Genomic DNA, 18,768 nt, shown 5'->3' with positions numbered 1-18,768 from the left:
CCCCCTTCTCTTTGGCTCTCTGCCCCCCCCTTCTCTTTGGCTCTCTGCCCCCCCTTTTCTTTGGCTCTCTGCCCCCCCCTTCTCTTTGGCTCTCTGCCCCCCCCCTTCTCTTTGGCTCTCTGCCCCCCCCTTCTCTTTGGCTCTCTGCCCCCCCCTTCTCTTTGGCTCTCTGCCCCCCCCCTCTCTTTGGCTCTCTGCCCCCCCTTCTCTTTGGCTCTCTGCCCCCCCCCCTTCTCTTTGGCTCTCTGCCCCCCCCTTCTCTTTGGCTCTCTGCCCCCCCCCTTCTCTTTGGCTCTCTGCCCCCCCCCTTCTCTTTGGCTCTCTGCCCCCCCTTCTCTTTGGCTCTCTGCCCCCCCCCCCTTCTCTTTGGCTCTCTGCCTCACAGCTGTTTGTGGCCGACGGGAGTGTCGCGAGGGGCGTGGCCGGGCGCCGCGAGGGGCGTGGCTCTGTCTTCGCGGGACAAATAAAAGACTGTCCGATATTTTACACCTGCTCTGTCTATTAGCAGGACAATCCCTGTCAGAAGAGTGTGGCATGGCTTTATATCAAGGTAAAGCTATGATCAAAGAAAGGATTATATTTTTTTTTTATAGGAAACATTTGATCGCTGAATTTTATTTTATTTGTTGAACCCTCTATGAAATTATTCTCTCTTCACATTTTTTAAACAGTTATAAATATATAAATATGATAGTACTAAAGCCCGTGTACACGGGCCATTTTTTCAGAACAGCGGTCCCACCCCTTGCTCTCTCCCCCCTTTCTTTTGCTCTCTCTTCCCCCTCTCTTTTGCTTTCTTTCCCCCCTCTCTTTTGCTTTCTCTCCCCCCTCTCCTTTGTTCTCTCTCTCCCCTCTTTTGCTCTCTCTCTCCCCTCTTTTGCTCTCTCTCTCCCCTCTTTTGCTCTCTCTCTCTCCCCTCTTTGGCTCTCTCCATCCTTTCTTTTGCTCTCTCCCCCCCCCTCTTTGGCTCTCCCCCCCCCCTCTTTGGCTCCCCCCCCTCTTTGGCTCTCCCCCCCCTCTTTGGCTCTCCCCCCCCCTCTTTGGCTCTCTCCCCTCTTTTGCTCTCTCTCCTCTTTGGCTCTCTCTCTCCCCTCTTTGGCTCCCCCCCCCCCTTTGGCTCTCTCTCTCCCCTCTTTGGCTCTCTCTCCCCCCCTCTTTGGCTTTCTCTCCCCCCTCTTTGGCTCTCTCTCCCCCCTCTTTGGCTCTCTCTCCCCCCTCTTTGGCTCTCTCTCCTCTTTGGCTCTCTCTCTCCCCCCTCTTTGGCTCTCCCCTCCCCTTTGCCCCCCCCCTCTTTTGCTCTCCCCTCCCCTCTTTGGCTCTCTCCCCCCTCTTTGGCTCTCTCCCCCCTCTTTTGTTCTCTCCCCCCCTCTTTGGCGCTCTCCCCCCCTCTTTGGCTCTCCCCCCCTCTTTGGCTCTCCCCCCCCTCTTTGGCTCTCCCCCCCCCTCTTTGGCTCTGCCCCCCCCTCTTTGGCTCTCTCTCCCCCCTCTTTGTCTCTCTCTTTGGCTCTCTTTCCTCTTTGGCTCTCTCTCTCCCCCCCTCTTTGGCTCTCCCCCCCTTTAGCTCTCTCCCCCCCCCTTTGGCTCTCCCCCCCCCCCCTCTTTGGCTCTCTCTCCCCCCTCTTTGGCTCTCTCTCCCCCCTCTTTGGCTCTCTCTCCTTTTTGGCTCTTTTTCCTCTTTGGCTCTCTCTCTCCCCCCTCTTTGGCTCTCCCCCCCTTCTCTTTGGCTCTCCCCCCCTTCTCTTTGGCTCTCTTCCCCCCCTTCTCTTTGGCTCTCTTCCCCCGCCTTCTCTTTGGCTCTCTGCCCCCCCCTTCTCTTTGGCTCTCTGCCCCTCCCCTTCTCTTTGGCTCTCTGCCCCCCCCCCCCTTCTCTTTGGCTCTCTGCCCCCCCTTCTCTTTGGCTCTCTGCCCCCCCCTTCTCTTTGGCTCTCTGCCCCCCCCCCCTTCTCTTTGGCTCTCTGCCCCCCCCTTCTCTTTGGCTCTCTGCCCCCCCTTTTCTTTGGCTCTCTGCCCCCCCCTTCTCTTTGGCTCTCTGCCCCCCCCTTCTCTTTGGCTCTCTGCCCCCCCCTTCTCTTTGGCTCTCTGCCCCCCCCTTCTCTTTGGCTCTCTGCCCCCCCTCTCTTTGGCTCTCTGCCCCCCCTTCTCTTTGGCTCTCTGCCCCCCCCCTTCTCTTTGGCTCTCTGCCCCCCCCCTTCTCTTTGGCTCTCTGCCCCCCCCCTTCTCTTTGGCTCTCTGCCCCCCCCCCTTCTCTTTGGCTCTCTGCCCCCCCCTTCTCTTTGGCTCTCTGCCCCCCCCCTTCTCTTTGGCTCTCTGCCTCACAGCTGTTTGTGGCCGACGGGAGTGTCGCGAGGGGCGTGGCCGGGCGCCGCGAGGGGCGTGGCTCTGTCTTCGCGGGACCCCGCCCAGCCACGCCCCATCGCGGCAACACCCACCCGGCCACGCCCCTCGCGACGCCCGGCCACGCCCCTCGCGACGCCCGGCCACGCCCCTCGCGACACTCCCGTCGGCCACAAACAGCTGTGAGGTCTGGGGAGCGCGTTGCCGCTTCTCACGCAGCAGACCTCACAGCTGTTGAGTAGCTCGCGCTCCCTATCTCACAGCTGCTTGTATGCTGTGTACCTCGCGCTCCCAATCTGTCAGCTGTCAGCTATGCCGAGGTGCGCGAGAATAGAATCTAAGGCCAAGTGTTTGTCTGAACTGCGCATGACGGCTTCAGACAAACACTTGTCTTTTATAATATAGGATGAACATACTTCAGGTGAGCTGCAGAACTGACAGCCTCACAAATCTGCCTACAGACTGCATCACTGAGAGAGATGTGCTGTAAGTGACATAGCATTTCCTACCACCTTTCATTTACATGTGATTTTTTGTTTAAAGGGACAGTGTACTTTGATTTTTCTCTCCTTAAAGGAACATGAAACCCATTTTTTTCCCATTCATAAAGAGCATGCAGTTTTAAACAACTTTCCAATTTAGTTATATTATCACATTATCTTCATTCTCTTGATATCCTTTGTTGGAAAGCAGGGAGGTAAGCTCATGGAGCTTGCACGAGCATGCAGGGAGGTGAGCTCAGGAACATGCATGTGTCTACAGTACTAAATCGCAGCAGTTTTTCAAGAATGTTATACATTTGCAAAAGCACTATTTTTTCTGCCATGTAGCGCTCCAGACTTGAAAGAATACAATGAGAATGATGCAAATTTGATAACAGAAATGGGAGCTCTGTCTGAATCATGTCCCTTTAATGTCTTCTCAGTGATCTATTTTACCTGCTGGTGTGTATTAAATTATTTACAAACTAGTCCTAAAGCCCGTTCACACGGGCCATTTTTTGCAGTACAGCGATCCCACCCCTTGCGCTCCCTTCCCCCCTCTCTCTCCCCTCTCTTTTGCGCTCTCTCTCTCCCCTCTCTTTTGCGCTCTCTCCCCCCCTCTCTTTTGCATTCTCTCTCCCCCCTCTCTTTTGCACTCTCTCTCCCCCCTCTCTTTTGCGCTCTCTCCCCCTCTCTTTTGCACTCTTCCCCCCTCTCTTTTGTGCTCTCTTTCTCCCCCCTCTCTTTTGCACTCTCTCTCCCCCCTCTCTTTTGCGCTCTCCCCCTCTCTTTTGCTGTCTCTCTCCCTCTCTTTATCCCCCTTCTTCTGCTCTCTCTCTCTCTCTCCCTCACTTTTGCTCTCTCTCTCCCCCTCTCTTTTGCGCTTTCTCTCTCTCCCCTCTCTTTTGCGCTCTCTCTCTCCCCCTCTCTTTTGCGCTCTCTCTCTTCCCCCTCTCTTTTGCGCCCTCCTTACCCCCTCTCTCTCCCCCCTCTCTTTTGCGCTCTCTCTTTCCCCCCCTCTCTTTTGTGCTCTCTCTCTCCCCCTCTCTTTTGTGCTCTCTCTCTCCCCCTCTCTTTTGTGCATCTCCCCCCTCTCTTTTGCGCTCTCTCCCCCCTCTCTTTTGCGCTCTCCCCCCCTTTTTTTTGCATTCTCTCTCCCCCTCTCTTTTGCGCTCTCTCCCCCCTCTTTTGCGCTCTCTCCCCCTCTCTTTTGCGCTCTCTCCCCTCTCTTTTGCGCTCTCTCTCCCCCCTCTCTTTTGCGCTCTCTCTCCCCCCTCTCTTTTACGCTCTCTCCCCCCCTCTCTTTTGTGCTCTCTCCCCCCTCTCTTTTGTGCTCTCCCCCCCCCTTTTGTGCTCTCTCCCCCCTCTCTTTTGTGCTCTCTCCTCCCCTCTCTTTTGTGCTCTCTCCCCCCTCTTTTTTGTGCTCTCTCCCCCCCTCTCTTTTGTGCTCTCCCCCCCCTCTCTTTTGTGCTCTCCCCCCTCTCTTTTGTGCTCTTTCCCCCCCTTTCTTTTGTGCTCTCCCCCCCTCTCTTTTGTGCTCTTTCCCCCCCTTTCTTTTGTGCTCTCCCCCCCCTCTCTTTTGTGCTCTCTCCCCCCCTCTCTTTTGTGCTCCCCCCCTCTCTTTTGTGCTCTCCCCCCCCCCCTCTTTTGTGCTCTCTCTCTCCCCCCTCTCTTTTGTGCTCTCTCTCTCCCCCTCTCTTTTGTGCTCTCTCTCTCTCCCTCTCTCTCTGTCTCCCTCTCTCTCTCTATCCCCTCTATCTTGCGTGAGCAACCGAGCCCGGCCACGCCCCTTTCACGGTCCTCCACGACCGACCACGCCCCCCAATGTCCGGCCACGCCCACTTCTGCCGCAGATCTGGATCAGGTAGGGACTCAAAGGCCAGGTGTGTTTGTCCTCGTGCTGTCTCTACTGCGCATGACAGCTTCGGACAAACACACTTGGCCTTTTATATAATAGGATGGCTGATATAATAACATATACATAAAGGGCAATTATTTTTTATTATTATTATCGGTTATTTGTAGAGCGCCAACAGATTCCGCAGCGCTAGTTACCCATAGATTTTAAACAATGCAGCAGGTATAACAAGTCATTGTAATGAAATTAAAGGAAAATTAAACCCAATTTTTATTCTTTCATGATTTAGAGAGAGCATGTAATAATAAACAACTTTCCAGTTTACTGCTATTATCTAATTTGTTTTGTTCTCTTGGTATCCTTTAGTTGAAAAGGATACATAGTTCGGCTCAGTAGCTGCTGATTGGTGGTTGCACTTATATGCCTCATGCTATTAGCTCACCCAATGTGTACAGCTTGCTTCCAGTAATGCATTGATGCTTCTTTAACAAATGATAGCAAGAGAATAAGTACATTTGATACATTGGAATGTTGTTTAAAATTGCATTCTCTAACTGATCATGAAAGAAAAAAAATTTGGTTTCATGTCCCTTTAAGGGAAAACAATATTACAGTACACTCTCCCTTTATCAATGTTAATTTTATCCTTTTGCTCTGTTTTTCTACAGTCACATTCAGATGTTAATGCCCAGCCTCTATAAAACAATGTAATAAAAATATCTTTCAAAGCATGATCAAATAAAGAGGGTATCTGGGCTTACCAGTTTTTTTATTTTATTTTTATTTTAAAGAGTAAATATGTGTTAATTCTGATTATTCTTATTTAAAGAGACATGAAACTCAACATTTTTCCTTCATGATTCAAATATAGTATGCAATTTTAAATAACTTCCATTTTTTAAATTATCTAATTTGCTTTGTTCTATTTGTATCCTTTGCTGAAAAGTATACCTAGCTAGACTCAGAAGTTGCTGATTGGTGGCTGCACAAATATGCCTCTTGCTATTGGCTTTCAGCTAGCTCCCAGTAATGCATTACTGTCAGGGGCGTGTTAAGGCATAGGCCAACAAGGCCAGTGCCTAGAGCGACAGATTTTGGGGGGCAGCACTTGCCATGGCTGCACTGAATATGCGGTCATTAAAACAAATAAAAAATAACTTGAAAGTGCATGCTACAACCGTTTCAAGCTTTGCCAAAACCAAATATGGCTACCGGGCCCTCATCTCATACCCACCGTCGCCTCCTTGAGGCCAGACGCACCGCCCTCTTACACCTCCGCTGGATTCAGACTGAAACCAATATCATGATAGTCCTGTCTGAGATTCACAGCTGTCCGGCTCCTGCCGCGTCATGTCTAGATATTCGCGGCCAGTCCACCCAACTCTTCCCTCTTTGTTAGGAATGTGGCTGATGCCACCAGGTAAGCAGGAAGTTATAACCGCAAGTGCTAGTCTGGTGTATGTGCACGACACGTTAGGCTTGAGGCCTGCGCCTGTCCTCATCTGAAACCTGGACCCCCCAGAACACACCATGGATGGAGGTGTAGACAGGATAGATAGTAACAGGGATCTAAACTTTCAATCTCTGGTCTAATGCGCAGGATAGACTAAGCATAAATTAGGGACAACGAGACAGCAATAGAATAAACGAGAGATGAAGCCGAGTACACTACACCCCTACTATCCCTAGGACATTCTGTCTAAGTTACTGATTGCTTATATGTTTGCATAAATTAGAGAAAACTGAGACACCTAGATCCCCAAGTATGTTTACTACCCAGGTATAGCTCCTTTGGTTATTTCAAGGGAGGGAGTCCTAGGGATAGTAGAGGTATAGTGTACTCGGCTTCATCTCTTGTTTATTCTATTGCTGTATCGTTGTCCCTAATTTATGCTTAGTCTATCCTGCGCATTAGACCAGAGATTGAAAGCTTAGATCCTCGTTATTATCTTTCCTGGCTTCACCTCCATGGTGTGTTCCGGGGAGTCCAGGTTTCAGATGGGGTGTAGCTGACTTTATCTGTGTCCTTTATGCCAGCTGTATTCTGCAGCTCTCTGTGCACTCTCATTATTTGGTGCTAATATTGTCAGTGACCGGTCACTTGGTTTTTGTGCATAGACTTTCTTATTAGTTTATGCATTTTGGAATGTTTGATTTATTTTGTACATTCTATGTATTGTTTGCTTTCAAGTGGTTCTGATATCAGTTTTCAGGTGTTGCAGCATCTAATTCACACATGGGGCTCCATGTACTAAGCCGTCAATTCATCCGTCATTTTAGACGCGGATAAACTCGCCGTTACTCGCCGCGGGCGAAATGGTGTCTGCTGTCACTATGTACTAATAATCCCCCAATAAATAGACAAGTCTAGCCCGCCGCGAGCAGTGGCGGATTATTGATAAATTTGACGCCTCGCTCGCCGCGACTAAGCTGATGTACTTAACTTTCAGTTGAATTGTCTGGCCAATTATTAACACGTGACATGCAAGGTGTCACGAACATCATAGTAGTCGCGGGAATAGAATTTTGCTCCTATAAAAGTTCAACTTATCTAAACAACTTTATTATTGTTCCAAATTTTTTGAAGAGTGATAACAGAGCGTTATTTTTGTAATATTTATTTACAATTTGGATATGGCTTCATCTGGATCTGATAATATATAAATATTAATATAAAAATAATTATAAAGATTGACAACTATACAATACAAATTTAAAATATAGATTACTCTTTAATTACAGTCGACAAATTTGGCGCAATTTATGTACATGGAAATGAGAGACAAATTAGACGCCAGTTATGCTGTACAATGCTGATATTACTGCCTTTTATATATGTCTAGACTGGCGTCTAGATTGACTTTCCTATTGTTTTGTACCTTGCCCGCCACCTAAAAGGTGGCGAGGCAAAAATAACGAGGTGGGAGCGGAAATTGTAGCGAGCGGACAAATAGATTTTTTAGTACATTCGTTTTTGGCGAGTTGGTGGTCAAATGTGTCTAATTACAGTGAAAAATGGAGAGGTAGCGAGGTTTGGCGGATAAGTACGCTCGCAATTTTAAAGATGCGAGTTTGAACATAGTTGACGACTTTGTACATATCAGTTTGCGAGTTTTGACGCGAGATTTGTTGCGGGTAGCTCGCTGACTGCTTAGTACATGGAGCCCATGATGTGGATATTATACCTAGTCTGTCCCTTATATAAATAATTGAGCCATACACATACACGTCCTGGGGTGAACATTTTCTAAACAAAAGTCAAATTATACCCTGACCTGACCAAAAAATGGTTGAAGAAAAGCCTAAAACCTAGGGTGTGTGTGTGTGTGGGGGGGGGGGGGGGGAGCAGAATTTTGTGAGCCTAAGGCAGCACAAAATCTAAATACGCCACTGATTACTGTTCCTTTAGAAAAGAATACCAAGAGAACATTTTTGGGTTTCATGTCCCTTTAATATAATTTAGATAAATATAAATTATTTTGCATTTAAATTACACAAAATCAGATTTAAGTAAAGATATTAATTATGTATCCAAACATTATATATATATATATATATATATATATACACACTACTTTGTGTAGTGTGAGACAGTGAACAGACCCCAAGGAGTGTGTCACACCATCTCATATTGAGACTTGACAACTCTGATGGTATGGAATGTTTTTTTTTTTTAAATTACAAATTTAGTAATTACACTTGCTATCCAAAGGAATTTCCAAATAAATAACACTGATAATACAAGTATATGAACAAGAGAAGAAACTTGGAGCACACAAGATACAGAAATTTGGTGCATGCATGGAATGCCATCCAGTAGGTGTGTTTCAATAATGCTGGTTTAAAAATAAAAAGGAAAAAAAAAAAAGACAAACTGAATTTACTAAGTAATTCTCTAGTGTCACATTTTGATATGATACTAGAAGTCACAGATTGCCTTGTGTTCCATACAGACACTTGGATGTTCAGTTTACTCCTTTTACCTGCTTAAAATAATAATGTCAATAACTCTCCACCTGGAGTTCATAAACACGTTAGTTAGACAAGAACTGTAACACTCAAAATTCCTTATGTTGTTTCTGAAAGTCTGGTTCAAAATGTCATTATCATTTCCCTGGAAAATTGCAAGTAATCTAATATATGAGCTTTGCCTAGGCATGCCTCCACAGCACTGATCTTAAAATGCATGAACTAGGGATTTTTTTTCTGAAGGAAACTAGGTCTGCACAATGTAACTGTCCTGAACAGATAGAAAGAATGCCAGGCTTTGGTAGGTATTTCCGAATGGGGAGAAATGAAATACATAAAACAAACCATTGTACTTTATTCAGATTTAAATGTGCTATAGACTAAATATTCTAAAATTCCACTTCTAAAACAGTTAGCAGTGCATTGTATAGTGATGCATTGCTGAGTTTCTCAGCTATAGTATTTGACCCTCAACTGTTTCTCTTTTGGATAAGTGAGTATATGCGTGTAAAAAAAAGGCTCTGTGTGTGTATATTTGGCAATGTGCAGGGGCGAAACTACAGGGGGTGCACAGGTCGCAGGTGCGACTGGGCCCCTGAGGGTGGGGGCCCAGCTTAAAAAAAAATAAAAAAAATGTTTTAATAAAAAACGTGAACCTACCACTACCTGCACTGATATCATGAGTGTGACATGACTACAGGGGTTAGTGTTTCTGTTTTACCCATTAGTGTTTATGTGTGTGTGTATGGTGTGTGTGTGTGTATGTATGTGACTGTGTGTGTATTTATGCATGTATGTATGTGTATGTATGTGTGTTTGTGTATCTTTGTGGAACCAGCAAATTACAGACCTTGTTACTACAGCATGGGCGGGCAGGGGGTAAACAGTGTCACTATACAGTACCACTATATACAGCATGGGGGGGTGGACCATGTCACTGACTACTGTAGTCACTTTATAAAGTACTGGGTGGGTAGGGTCAGGCCAGCCATCTCACCGGCAGTTAACAGGCTGTGTCACTAACTTACTATATACAGTACTGAGGGGGTTAAATAGTGTCACTATATATATATATATATATATATATATATACAGTAATAGGGGGTCAGACCATCTCACAGACTGTGGCACAGGGTACCTCCTTTTGCAGACATGTAATCTGATTCACATTTTTTTCTGTGTTAAATGTAAAAAAAAAAAACAAAATGTATTATATTCACCTTTTTTTGGAGGAGGGAGGGGTGGTGGGGGGGCCCCGTCTTAGATTCTTGCACCTGGGCCCTGTGGTTTCTAGTTACGCCTCTGGCAATGTGTGTGTGTATATATAGCTCTGTATGTGTATATATGGCTGTGTGTATATTGCTCAGTGTGTATATGGCTGTGTGTGTATGGTTGTGTGTGTGTGTATATATATATATATATATATATATATATATATATATAGCTGTGTGGTGTGTATGGCTGTGTATGTGTATATATGTCTGTGTGTGTGTTTATATGTCTGTGTATGTGTGTGTGTGTGTATGGCTGTGTATGTGTATATATGGCTGTGTGTGTGTTTATATGTCTGTGTATGTGTGTGTGTGTATGGCTGTGTATGTGTATATATGGCTGTGCATGTGTGTGTGTGTGTGTGTATGGCTCTGTGTGTATATAGCTGTGCGTGTATATATAGCTGTGTATGTGTATATATGGCTGTGTGTGTGTATCTGGCTCAATGTGTATATAGCTGTGTGTGTGTATGGCTGTGTGTGTATATATATATATGGCTGTGTGTGTGTATGACTGTGTATGCGTATACATGGCTGTGTGTGTGTATGGCTCTGTGTGTGTATGGCTGTGTGCGTGTGTGTATGGCTGCGTGTGTGCATGGCTGTGTATGTGTATATATGGCTGTGTGTGTGTGTATGTATGTGTATATATGGCTGTGTATGTGTATATATGGCTGTGTGTGTGTGTATATATATATATATATATATATAAATATATATATATATATATATGGCTGTGTATGTGCATATATGGCTTTGTGTATGTGTACATATGGCTGTGTATGTATATATGGTTTATATATAAATATATATATATATATATCCATACATCTATATATATGTGTGTGTTTCTATATATATATATATATATATATATATGTCTGTGTATATATATATATATATATATATATATGTGTATATATGTATATATATATATATATTTGAAATTTCCAGTGGTCCACTAGTCCAGGACAACTTAGAAATTACATCAGATGACTTAGAAATTTTAATTTTTCCTATCTTTAACATTGAGTGGACTAGTAACTTCATTCCTCTGGGCTAGTAGCTTTGGAGCTTTTAACCCTTGACCAGTAAACCATAGTGATATTTTTCTACTCTTGTGTATATATATATATATATATATATATATATATATATATAAAAGTACAAAAAGTCCAGCACTCGCTATACTCCATAAAGCTGGGGTGCATCCCACATTATATACAAATAAAAGATCCAAAGAGAGCACTCGCCATAAATTAAAGAATATATTTAGTGAATATATTTAATAATATATTTAAAGAATATATTTAATATATTTAATGAATATATTTAATCCAAAGTTTTGTATACAACACTTTGGATTAAATATATTCTTTAATTTATGGCAAGTGCTCTCTTTGGTTCCTTTATTTATATATGTATATATATATATATATATATATATGTTGATTGGAGTAGCCATGTAATTCCAGAGATTTAGATATCAAAATAACAAGAGTATTGCATTGATTTTTTTATTGGACTAACTATACATTTATAAGATGACAAGCTTTCAGAAGAGTGTCTTCCTTTTTCAAGTCTGAAGCAATACTGACCAATTTGATGGAATATACAGTATATATATATACACCTTGAGTGCATTAGTACAGCTAATGTTTCAGCCCTTACTGGGACTTTTGTGATGGTCTAAACATTGCATGTACTCGTGCACCTGAGAATAAAGAGCATAAATATATGGATGGCTGAGTTTTAATTGTGGATGTATTAAAGGAGAAAATTTCATTCAGAAACATGTCACACACATACATAAATACATGTATACATACACACACATACATAAATACATGTATACATACACACACACATACATAAATAAATACATGCCTACATACACACACACATACATAAATACATGTATACATACACACACATACATAAATACATGTATACATACACACACATACATAAATACATGTATACATACACACACACATACATAAATAAATACATGCCTACATACACACACACATACATAAATACATGTATACATACACACACATACATAAATACATGTATACATACACACACATACATAAATACATGCCTACATACACACACACACATACATAAATACATGTATACATACACACATACATAAATACATGTATACATACACACACATACATAAATACATGTATACATACACACACACATACATAAATACATGTATACATACACACACATACATAAATACATGTATACATACACACACATACATAAATACATGCATACATACACACACATATGTCACATACATACATACATGTATACATACACACACACATACATAAATACATGTATACATACACACACACATACATAAATACATGTATACATACACACACACATAAATACATGTATACATACACACATATATAAATACATGTATACATACACACACATACATAAATACATGTATACATGCACACACATACATAAATACATGCATACATACACACACATATATAAATAAATACATGTATACATACACACATATATAAATACATGTATACATACACACACACATAAATACATGTATACATACACACATATATAAATACATGTATACATACACACACATACATAAATACATGTATACATGCACACACATACATAAATACATGCATACATACACACACATATATAAATAAATACATGTATACATACACACATATATAAATACATGTATACATACACACACATACATAAATACATGTATATATACACACACACACATACATAAATACATGTATACATACACACACACATACATAAATACATGTATACATACACACCCATACATAAATACATGTATACATACACACACATAAATACATGCATACGCTGGAAATTCCCACTAGTCCAAGACTAATGTATAATTTAAATGTCATAGAAGGAAAGGTTCTACATTTTCCATCCATGCACATACACACGTATCTTCCTAACATTTGACAGTTCCTGTTGGCTTCATTCCCATTAATCTGTTCTTAATTTATAGATTTTGGTTCCTATAATTATACTTCTTGGAGGGGCCCTTATGCTGTCACAGGTAAGTACCACAGGCAGCCAGAAAGATACCTGTTAAAGTAGCTTCTGCTGTGCAGATTTACTGACAACTGGAAAGCATGAACACTGCATCCTTCACTAAACAAAAATGTCTATGAGCAGTAGATAATTCATCTGATTAAAATCTATTTGTGTAATGTCTATGTCTTGCGTTTTACGTGGGCATGACCCTAATGTTTATAGAAGTTTGTCTGGGTAAAAATGTGTATGGTTTTGTTATATATGTTAAACTAAAATCCCTAGCCAACATTTTACCCTTTTGTGATCACACACTGTAACCTTTATTAGTCATACTATGGATAGATTTCCCATTCACTCATTTAGAAAATGACCTGAAACCTCTCTTCTCTCATCACTTTGTTACAGTCCTTCTCTACTCCCCAGAGTCTCACTTCTATAAGCCCATGAGAGCTGATTCAGAGAGAAAGTTGTGTGACTCAGCTCTCACCTTTTAACACACTTTGGATCACTTTCTTTGGGGTTTTTGGAGACTCACTATGGGTATTATGAGCCAAACAGCGACTCATTTTTTCTGTCACTCTTTTACAGAATATAAAATGTTTTAAGCTTGCAGCTGTCCAAGATGCATTTTCATTTAAATGGTTAATGACTAGAAAAAAAAACCACAACTTTTGATGACGGCTGTTCAAGGGAAAAAAAAAAATCAAATTTTCCTGTGTTAGCTTCCTGTTTGCTGATTGGCTCAAGTGAAGTTTTTTTTTTACATTCATTCCTTACTATAAAAGTCAAGGCTTTGCATAATTTTCAGTAAGATACTTTACAGCTACCAGCTATAGAACTGACTGCCCCAAAGGAATTTGTGAACACGTGTAGCATGAAGGTTTTAACAGGTATATACTTTTTTATTGGTGCTTTTCAGTTCTTTGCAAAGATCACTCGCTACTGCAATAGTAATAGAACTTTAACTCTGTTTCTGGGAACTGTCACAAAATGACATACCAAACATTTTTGATGGAATGTAAAATATGTAATTATATGTTTGATTCTCTTTGGCAGAAGTAACTGGCTGCAGCATACTTTTTTATGTTGCTTATCCATTAAAGAAATGGACAACTTCCAAGTACTACTTTTTTTTTTTTTTTTAACCCAAGAATGTAATAGTTAAATACTGAGAAGTGCAAGAATTTAAAACTAAACTTTTAGTGGACAGTTTTGAACTCTCAAAAAAGTGTTTAGTACAAGTCTCTACAATGGTATACGTCAATGTATTGCTAACTGTACTATTTTATTACAATTTTAAAATGTTTGTACAGGGGAGTTTGTGTATGTGTAGTCTGCTCTATCCCTAGAATAGTTTCTTGTATAATACACACACACACACACACACATATATATATATATATATATATACACACACACATATATATACACACACACACATACATATACACACATAGTTTTTTAATAAGACAGTGAAGTATTGTGTAATGGATGTAGTCTGATTGTGTGCTTTTCCCCTGTCCCCTCAATTTTTTTAAATTAAAATATCTAATGTATCTGGTACTTTCTGAAGCTTCTCACGGTGATGCTGACTGTGGTGGCCAAGGCTTGGGTTAACTTCCAACTATCATATGCTTTCCCAGCAGGCTGCTGTGATAATGACTAATTGATACAGAAAACAGCTATTACATTAGAATTGTGTTTTAAAAAAAAAAAAAAAAAAAAATAGGTTTTAAGGTGCTAGTAGCTCTTTAATGTTCATGTAACATAGGAAAAAAAACTTATACAGGGCTTATCCAACTTTAAACTCAAAATCTGGCCCATAAAGCATAATGTCTTAGTTATGCAGAAAGTTTAGTACTTTTGATCTTATATTAACCCTTTCAAGCAACAAATAGATAGATTTGTAGATGTAGGAGACAGAAAATTGGGGAACGATACCCTATGTGTGTGCCAGGTTCTTTGCAACAACAGAGGTACAAAAGATTGAACTACATGTATCATAAGCAATGATTATTTGAAGGTTGTATATATAGATATATATATAATATATATATAAACACACTGTATAGCGTTTTACTTTTATTTGCATAATTTCTAAAAATAATCACCATCCTTTGGCTTGATAATAAGCTGCAGGGTGGCCGTTCAAGTGAAAAGCTGTGCTATAACAATTTCCTAGCTAATATTGTGATGACACAAGCTAAAACAAATCATTTAAGCAATCACGCAATAGTGACATTTTAGATCTCTTTTGTCATGTCGGAAAAAAAGTGCTTAAGTAGAATAATCTAAAACACATGTTTTGTTTTTTTTCTGGTGAATAGGAATTGTGCAACTACTGTTTCTCCAGTACTGGCATGTAGTGATAGGAGGAGCGATCCCACTGAACTTAGCAGGACAGATCTGTACAAAAATTACAGACTGCAAAAGTGACAACAGTCTTATCAGGCACCAAATCCAGAAACAATTGCTGCTTCTGAACTCATCTGCTGGGACCCTCTATGACACCTATGTAAGTATGCCATTCTGTTCAATGCATCTTTAGACAAAACAAATGCATTTCTTTCATAAGAATATAGATAAATAGAAACATAGCTAAACAAACTATTACTACAGGCCTCTTGTTAATTGTCACATACACCTATTATAGCATAGATCAGTCATTTCCAACCACCAGACACGAGTGTCTGAAGTTGGCAATATATGAGGAATTTTATATATATATATATCATTAATATAATTTACTAAATACTGAATATATTTTCAGTTTTGTTTAGTCCCGATTTAGTTTATTTTGAGTATTTTTAACAGGCTTTTTACACATATGTAGTACCTTATAATATATTTTAAGAAAAAAAAAACAGTCAAGCACTCTCTTTAGTGCCTGATTAATAAATGAACATTGCAAGCAATTGCTATTCTCTAATATTCTGTATTCTTACACTTAGCAGCCAAATCAGCCAACCAGACATTGGGGAATGTGTATGTGATGACATCATTGAAAAGTCAGGAAGCATTTAATTAATTAACCTCTGCCTAAGGGTACTATCTGTCTCTGGTGTATCATAGCAAAAACATTGAAAAACACAGGGCTAGGTCGTATTGCAGTTATGAAGTTTACTAGTTGTTAAAAAAGTCTACATGGAATTTAATGAAGGTTTTTGTTATTATTATTTAATTGACCGAGCATATTATATTGTTTACAAATAGCTCCTTTAACCTTTTTTGGCATTTCAAATAGCTGATTTAGCCTGAGGTAAACCTAGCTATACTGAAAGTTTTTATACTTAAAGGGACATTAAATACTTTGAGATGGTAATATTAAATGATAAATCGTATATAGATTATAATTAATTATTTTGTCCCTTTTTCTGTAATTCCATTCTGAAATTGTGAGCTTTTCAGTTCCTTTTAGAAATGCAGAACACTTATATTCCACAAAGCCATTGGCTGCACACTCTAGTGACCTATTTATATAACTGTCCCTAATTGGCCACAGTAGAGAAGGTAACTTAAGTTACAACATGGCAGTTCTATTATTTTATATACTCTACAACTTTACGCATATTTTGTCAATATTTAAACATCTAATTAAACTTAAAAAAATACATCTACATGTATTTCTTAGACTATTCTTTTCTTTGAATGCCTCATGCTATCTAGGATTTATTTAGTGTATCTTTAAAGGGACACTGAACCCAATTTTTTTCTTTTGGGTTTCAGATAGCGCATGCAATTTTAAGCAACTTTCTAATTTACTCCTATTATCAATTTTTTTTATTCTCTTGCTATCTTTATTTGAAAAAGAAGGCATCTAAGCTATTTTTTTTTTGTTCAGACAGTGGACAGCACTTGTTTATTGGTCGGTGAATGTATCCACCAATCAGCAAGAACAACCCAGGTTGTTCACCAAAAATGGGCCGACATCTACTTACATTTTTGCATTTCAAATAAAGATACCAAGAGAATGAAAAAAAATGATAATAGGAGTAAATTAGAAAGTTGCTTAAAATTGCATGCTCTATCTGAATCACAAAAGAAATTTTTTGGGTTCAGTGTCCCTTTAAGTATAAGCTATTGACAAGTTATATAAACATATTCAGCATAAGAAATTACCCTACCAGTAGGGTATAGGAGCGATAGCAATATAATGTTAATTTTCTATTGTTCTGTCTAAGTATTTGGCTTTCGTATACAGAAAGATATAAGATAAAGAAGCATTTCTGTGTACAGATAGTGATAAAACATTGAGATCTGATTTTACCTGCAAGCTCAATCTATTTTAATGGGTTGTAGTTGCAAAGAACAAAAACAGTCATTGGAAATACTATTTTACTGTACACTGGCCCTTTAAAGTTTTCAGATCTAAATCTGATGATTGAATTGTGTAGATTTTCCTGTATCTTAAATAAGAGGACTAATTTTTCAGATAAATTTACAAACGGTGCTGTAATTCAGATATAATTACCACCAAAACAGTGGTAGAATGTGAAATAACCGCAACTTAATACAATGTATAAAAATTTTTTTTTTTAATAATTATATTACTGTTTCCCTAAAATATGTATTTTTTTTTCTTTCAAGGTCCACTGCCAAGGTTTTCATCCAAATTTGAATATAGTCTGCAATAAAAGTTATGGTGACTTTCCCAAGTATAATCTCAGTAAGGCAAGTGAGGAAGAGAAACTGGTTGAAATGTTCAAAATCTTCACATATATGACTGCTGCACTGGGCAACATCACAACACAACAGAAACAATTAAACCCAAAACAGCATCATTTGCTAAAAAATCTTACTAGAACTTTGAGCTCCATTAATGCGATTATCTCCAATCTTTCTTGTGTCCTCTGCAAAAAGTACCATGTAACTGATGTGAATGTTTACTATGGAAAATATCCATCCAGCAATCCTTTTGAACAAAAGCAGATGGGTTGCCAAGTCCTACGAATTTATAAACATTTCATTTCAGAAGCTGCTGACAGTTTTGCACCATCGTTTGGCGAATGGATGGATACAATGGGACACTGAGCCATGTTCTATTATTGGATAAAAGTATTGTCTATTGACGCCTGCTCTCTCCTCTCACTGTGAAGAACATCACAAATATTTTGAGCCTACATATTATAAGGAAAAGTTTATGGGAAAAAATCCGGATAAAAAATAGTTATAGGTTACTGGCTCAGAATTCTGGATAAAAAATGGGTTGCCTAAGCCCTCGCTAAAAAGGAAGACCAGCACAAATAATACCCAAATTTACAAGAGCTGGGTAATAAGCTAAAACAAAACTACATCTCGTATCTACCTATAGGTAATCCATTTTGGTTTACCACTTCCTTCCACCTCAAGTGATTTCTGCTATAGCCCAGTAATGTAAGGAACATGAAACTATTAGTAGGTGCTACTCAATATTTATGTGCCAGTGAAAGTGTTTGTGTGTTTCCTGCAAAGGATCAGGTCTTGAGAGCAAAAGTATTGAAGATGTCTAAGATTATTTATACAATGTTAAAACCAAAGAAACATTCATAATATTACATTCAAGTGATAGCCCATTGTGCAACTTAAGCTCAGGGAAGAAGTGAAAACCAAAACATTTTGACAATGAAATGTGTAATTATTTGTATTTATTACAGTTTATTTAACCATCTCCCTTTGAGATACCTGTGACAATAATTCTCTTTGAGGATGGCTGTTTGAAAGAAAGATAGCAGTCCTATTGGAGAAGTTTAAAAGAATGCACTATTTGTTTTAGGGAGAATGTTGA

General features: G+C 39.9%; 1 protein-coding gene across 1 annotated transcript; it reads left to right on the top strand.

Annotated features, from left to right (window-relative positions):
* Positions 1-534: 534 nt before the first annotated feature.
* On the top strand, positions 535-18,035 carry LIF (LIF interleukin 6 family cytokine). The gene is made up of 3 exons (XM_053699839.1): positions 535-550; positions 15,332-15,519; positions 17,592-18,035. Exons 1-3 carry the CDS (start codon positions 535-537, stop codon positions 18,033-18,035), a joined length of 648 nt encoding a protein of 215 aa, XP_053555814.1.
* The last annotated feature ends 733 nt before the right edge of the window (positions 18,036-18,768 follow it).

Source organism: Bombina bombina, chromosome 2 (assembly GCF_027579735.1).
Source record: "Bombina bombina isolate aBomBom1 chromosome 2, aBomBom1.pri, whole genome shotgun sequence".
NCBI lineage: Eukaryota > Metazoa > Chordata > Amphibia > Anura > Bombinatoridae > Bombina > Bombina bombina.
The sequence above is the reverse complement of the archived record's forward strand: the minus strand, read 5'-3'. Positions and strand labels throughout refer to the sequence as shown.

Bases quoted from the DNA above. Each gene is read 5' to 3' on its own strand.
- LIF (XM_053699839.1), top strand. The intron at 15,520-17,591 runs GTAAGTATGCCA...TTTTCTTTCAAG, and splicing joins GGACCCTCTATGACACCTAT to GTCCACTGCCAAGGTTTTCA.